This window comes from Typopeltis vanoorti, chromosome 21 (genome assembly GCF_054136105.1).
Source record: "Typopeltis vanoorti isolate ZY-2024b chromosome 21, IOZ_Tvanoo_1.0, whole genome shotgun sequence".
NCBI classification, from domain to species: domain Eukaryota; kingdom Metazoa; phylum Arthropoda; class Arachnida; order Uropygi; family Thelyphonidae; genus Typopeltis; species Typopeltis vanoorti.
In genome coordinates this window covers 49,903,576-49,909,575 of record NC_143569.1, presented here as the reverse complement: position 1 = coordinate 49,909,575, position 6,000 = coordinate 49,903,576, and the positions used below count along the sequence as shown (strand labels likewise).

The 6,000-nt window shown below is 33.0% G+C and overlaps 1 protein-coding gene across 1 annotated transcript; it reads right to left on the bottom strand.

Moving 5' to 3' along the window:
- Window positions 1-302: 302 nt before the first annotated feature.
- On the bottom strand, window positions 303-4,956 carry LOC150094844 (uncharacterized). The gene is made up of 5 exons (XM_090411128.1): window positions 4,714-4,956; window positions 3,873-3,988; window positions 3,714-3,775; window positions 2,216-2,344; window positions 303-674 (listed from the first exon to the last, which is right to left on the bottom strand). The coding sequence occupies exons 1-5, from the start codon at window positions 4,843-4,845 to the stop codon at window positions 601-603; spliced, it is 513 nt and encodes a 170-aa protein (XP_090267254.1). The 5' UTR covers window positions 4,846-4,956; the 3' UTR covers window positions 303-600.
- Window positions 4,957-6,000: the final 1,044 nt, after the last annotated feature.

Here is a 6,000-nt window from a genome sequence, read left to right as displayed (position 1 = left end):
GAGAGATCAGGTGTAAAAGATGTGGTAACTACAGTATACGAAAACAAGATGAGATGGGACAGTTCACATAGTAAGACTCACGGATAACAGATGGGGGATACAGAATACTTAATTAGCAGCGGAGAATAAAAAGAAAACCAGGAAGGCTACCTACAAGATGGGAAGACTCCATTAACGTTGTCTATGGGTATAACATGGAAGATCAAGATCGAGATCGTTGGAGGCATCTTTGTGACCAGCACTCATGGAGAAATCCAAAGAGAGAGACAGAGAGAGAGAGAGAGAGAGAGAGAGAGAGAGAGAGAGGTTTTCAAATTTTATTTCACAACAAAATCGGACATACATTAATATTACGTTTATGTATCAAATAAAATGGTTCGTTATATCATCATAACACGTCTCGAAAGCTAGTTTTACTTGATTAGTATATTATGAGTATATAACCATAAATTATCTGATTGTGTTCTTTGCTACAAAATTGGAAATTTTCTCAGAAATTAAATAACGCAGTTCAGTCTGTTGTTGAAGCAACGCTTCATTATGGCAGTGTTTAACAAGTCTCAGTAACTAAGTTAAAATTCCATCTAATATTTCTCGACTTTAGTTTACAATACACAGTTCTATAATAAGATGGATTAAAGAGACGCTTCTCTCTTGACAGAATGGAAAAATACCTGAAAGAGAATAAAACTGAATGAATACAAAATCATAAAATTTTCCTTATAATTAATAAATTCTGTCTCATATGGTAATAAAGTATTGAGTAAGTCTTCATAAGTCGTTTTATCACTATAAAGAATTCCTCAATTTAAATAAGCCACAAGTTAATTTCTTAACACTGCTTAAAATTAATATTAGTTCCATTTGATTATCATATTTAAAAAAAAAAAAAAAAAAAGATTGGTATATTGGCTTTCCCTGAGAGCCTCCGTAGCTCAATCGATTTCGACGAAGCCCATTTTTCAAAAATACTTGAGTTCAAATATCGTCTAGAAAGCGAAGAACCTCTATCAGGAAGATAGAGGTTCTTCCACCAGCAACACCCCTTTCACTAGAAGAAGAACTGCTGGTTGCGTGGCTCATTACGCAATGTCCAGTGACATAACTATGATAACGCATTATCATTCGTATATTAATCAATAATTCTTTTTAAGTTTGATTCGAAAGTACGTAATTTTTCAGTTTATTTGCTTATAGGACATTTAACCATGTCATTATTCACAACTGTATCAAGTTGCAAACGACGATACCTCCATTTTGTGACTTCTGACGTTCTACGAACTACCCAGAATGTTTTTGGTTCAGTATCAAGTGCACTACCAATTGCTGGCTTATGTGCAACTGTCTTTAATAATAAACCTTTGAATTCTGTACCATCTTTGGGAAAGATGGTACAGAAATGTGCCTGTGTATATACCTGCTATAGTTTAGAGTCACAAGGTGGAGGCACTTGTTTGTCGTAATCTCTCCTTTGAAACGTTGATTCATTGATGGCGAGAGTTCGCTATCGATGGTGGCTGAAGAGTGGACGATGACTGTCGCTGGATCTAGGCCTAATGGAGCCCCCTTCCTATTACCTTTGAGAATAAAATGCAATATATGATTAATTAATTATTTATTTGATTTAATTCACAATGCGAATCGTATTTCTGACTTTCTGACATGTTTCTTTTTCGTCTAACTGATCTTCGTTTAAAAAGCCAAGGGTTGTTTGATTCCTACATTGAATTTGAGTCGGTTTTATTTTGTTATAATTAATTAACAATTTAAATAAACTGAGATAAGGATGGTTATATATATATATATATATGATAGTGTATAAGAATTCACATCTGCATATTACTGAACAGAACAAAGTAAACTCAATCTACTTGAAGAAACATATTCCCTGACTTTGGATAGTATTCTTCTGAAGTTTCTTATAAACTGATCTGTATTATTCAATAGCAGTCTGATTATATAGAAGATGTAATTCTGAACTCTGAAGTAAACAGTTTGTCAGATTGCAGTTGGCATTGTCAATACTCATTCTTATTGGAAATAAATCATGTTTCGTTGCCTAAGTCATATTCTCGGAGCAAAAGGAATTGACAGACTTACCAGAAGAATAAAAGTCTCGACGATGAAAACGTCTGACTCCAAGAAGAATTTTTTTTGTTGTTGTTTTAAAGAAAAAAGTGATCTACAATGAATGATGGAGCAAACTCGTACTTACCATCACTTGGAAAATCTGCCTGAATGAATCTGTCTGCATTCAAAAAGAAAGTCAAACAGAATTGCTTATCTGTTGACATGTCCATGACAATCATATAAGTGAGGCTAGTTGCTTTGAAAATAGTAATATCTACAAAGAGAGAGCGAAAGTAATTAAAAAAGAATAATTTTTTAATAAAATAGGAATAAATATATTTTAATGAGAGATCATTCAGAAGTATTATGTATTAAAACTGTTGAACTCCACCTCCACACACACATCTACACACGCACACACACAAACTAACATCTCTTAGTAAAACGTAAAGTAAATGCATCGAATTCTTTTAAATATAAATACCAGCAACTAACTGGTGGTTAGCATTTCCACCTTTAGTCATTAAAGTTAGCTGAGTATAAGGCTATCGATGATGTTGTAAGGCTTCTCGGGATGAGAGGTCCTAACACTCGCATTGTACTGCTGTCGGAAATAGTTTTAGACAGCAGTGCGAGTGTTCGGGTTTTTCTCCGAAAAATAGATCATAGAACCAGCAACTAACGCTGATCATGTTATTTTGATCCCATCTTGGATTTTGTATGGGACGGTTTAAGAAAAATGTCCACATTGTAATTTCTTTCTAACACAAACGACTTTCTCTGATGTTCCATACTGGTTACTCCGATGTAGTAACTTTGTATGTTGCTAAAACGAGCACTTGAAGATAAACTATTTACAAAAGTTCTTTGTTTTGAGCTTGGTAAGCATGGGTTCCACTTTATTGTTTTGCTTTGAATAGTAGTTATATCATCATATCTTCATTTTTTTTTTTGGCGAAAAAAATAAATAAAAAATAACTGGGATAGATATCAAAAGTGACAAGAGTGTGAAATATAATATTCCTTTTGGGAATGAACCAAAATTACAAGAAGTAGGAATCGTAAAATGGCATTTAAGAAATAGCAAAAATTGTTTAGAAAGGAAGTATAAAATTAACTTTGAAAAAATAAAGGAGGTTTGTGATAGTTCAGTTGTTCCAGCATAAATCAATGCAATAGGAACAGGTAGTAGATCTGTATTTTTTGTAGATGTCAAAAATATCTACAAAAATGAGAAGTCAGTTTTCAAAGCTAAACGACATTGAGGTAGACTAGAATTCGAATGCTGAAATAATAATGCGATTACGGACTATTTAAAATATTTACTTATTTGATTTATAACATCACTACAGAAGTGCATACATTAGTAGCCTGTGTATTATGTCTTATAATTATTTGTGTGTTTTTTACAGGAAGAAAAAATTTTCTAAGAGGAATAATTGCACTCTCACATAAATTTTACAAATTTTATGTCGAGGAGGTATTTGAGGAACATTTTATTCGTCTTTGTATTCTGATCAAACACGCGCGTACCTACACAATCACATACTCGTAAACATGCTCTAGTCAGTGATCAATTAAATAAAAATTCATTTTCTTAATTCCTTGAAAACAATTAGACACCAGTAAAATAGGATACTTACTAGGGCCATGATAAATGGCAGAACTGATCCAAGACTGGTTGAAAGGGATTATCGTATTATTCCTATAAAAACAAAAATGGAAATATGTGAGGATAATCGACTTTACTTTATATTTCAATATTAAATAGGATGATCTGATGATATAAAAAAATTACTCACCCCTGGCCTGCTATATATACACCCATTGATTTTGACGCGAGACTAAAGTTGTAACTTAGGCAAGTCAACTGCTGTAGGTCCAATGTGGAGGCCAAAACATACCACTCACCTGAAAGCTGTAATAAAAACATATCAGGATTCAACGTTGTTAACCGTAACAGTCATGCACTCAAAGAAAAGAAAACATGAGGCTACGAAAAACGTTTAAAATTTTTATGCTTCCTTAAAAGGCTTGCCCAACATTATTCACACAGTGGTGTGTGTGTGTGTGTGTGTGTGTGTGTGTGTGCGTGTGCGTGTGCGTGTGTGTGTGTGTGTGTGTGTGTGTGTGTGTGTGTGTGTGTGTGTGTGTGTGTGTGTGTGTGTGTGTGTGTGTGTGTGTGTGTGTGTGTGTGTGTGTGTGTGTGTGTGTGTTCTTCTATATAAATCTTAATAAATAATGAAATTATTTATTAAGAGCCATTATATATCCATAGTGCGAGGGTTTCACAAGCGACTGAAATAACAAAATTACTAACAAATAGTAAAAACGATTCAATTATGCATTTTTCTTGCCTAACTCAATGGTAACATTATTACAGATTGCGCACAAATTGTTAAAATATGATTTGACATTATTAAACGTGATTTATGATTTCATTTCTTAAAAAAAGTCTTCCAATCATTCTTATTCTCACACACACACACACACACACACACACACACACACACACACACACACACACACAAATTTGTGTGAATTAGAAATACGTGCTATATAGTTTACATTTTGTCATTACACACCATGAAACCTTGAAACATAGCATAAAAGCTAATTATTTATTCATTTTTCGAAACATACCTGCCGTGTGTCCACATAGAAATCGTTCTCTACATCACTGCAGTCGCTGTCTGAGAAAGAGAAAGGTAAACACTTGGTTATGCCTACTATCAGAAGGGCATAAGTAACGAAACTTGGCAGATAGCGAAACATGTCGGCACACTGGCAACAAGCAAACCAACTGACATAATCTCTTCTGTGAACCTCTTAAATAGATGAGTATTGTCGAGGGTATAGGAAAGATAAGAGTAGTTGCAACATACATTTTTTTCCTGATTAGGAACAAGGATATTTGTATCTCCATCTTGATAAAACTGCATGATACAAGGGCGTCATTTAGCGTAAACTGACTTTGAAATAACAGTCGGACATTGTTAGGCTGAATTCACCTCGCAGTTCTAAAGATAATTATTTTATGATTGCCTATCTCTTTGAAGTTGATAGTTATTAAATATCTCTTTGAAGTTGATAGTTATTAAATAATGATTAGTTTTTATCAAATCATTAAAAATTGTATCAACTAAATTTTGGATTCCATAGTTGCGTAGGAAAGAAAACATTCCATTTTACAATCTTTCTTTTATCATTTCCAATTTAAATATTTCCAGTATTATGTGTGCATTCATTGTAAATTTAGAACGTTGAATTTTGGAAGAGCAACCAAAATTGTTTCGATGATCGAAAATTTGGTTAACTCCGTAATTCGTAATTACAGATCCCTCAACATATTTCACTGCTAACTTTTTTAACAGTTTCAGTCTTTTTCAAAATATCCATTTTGGAATACGATGAAAGAAAGAACGATTTCATTTATATTTAGTGGGTATTTCTATCCAAATAAAGGGTAACTGAATTTAAAAATTTTACTTCCGAATAACTCCCCACATTTTATTCAATTAGAAAGAGATGTTATTTAGCAAATATTCTAAACTTATATTCGCAGTTATATCAAGCGAAGCAAATATACGAGGGAGGGTTTGGAATGTTCTGATAAACACCTGGAACAAAAATGATATCTGTTGTTTATATCAGATGACACATAGAGGTTAAAACGTTTTGAAATATGTTCTTTCTTTTAATTGTATCAGTAGATATAACTTCATTTTTGTTCTGAGTGTTTATAAGAACTTTCCAGCCTCCCTTATTATTTGTTAAATCAGGCAAAAAATATAAGAATTATATTATTTTTTTAAACATAATTCCATTGTTATTCTAAACACTTGTGAAATCAGCTCACAAGGTTCTTAATGTTCTTAATCTGAACGGAACGTTTTTTGGTTATTTCGGCAGACAGTTATCAGTTATCTC

Excerpts from the sequence above, each read along its gene's own strand:
- LOC150094844 (XM_090411128.1), bottom strand. The coding sequence starts at position 4,845 with ATGTTTCGCTATCTGCCAAGTTTCGTTACTTATGCCCTTCTGATAGTA. Across the intron at positions 3,776-3,872 it reads GTATATATAGCAGGCCAGGG|GAATAATACGATAATCCCTT; the intron begins GTGAGTAATTTT and ends TTGTTTTTATAG. Across the intron at positions 675-2,215 it reads GGCAGATTTTCCAAGTGATG|GTATTTTTCCATTCTGTCAA; the intron begins GTAAGTACGAGT and ends ATTCTCTTTCAG.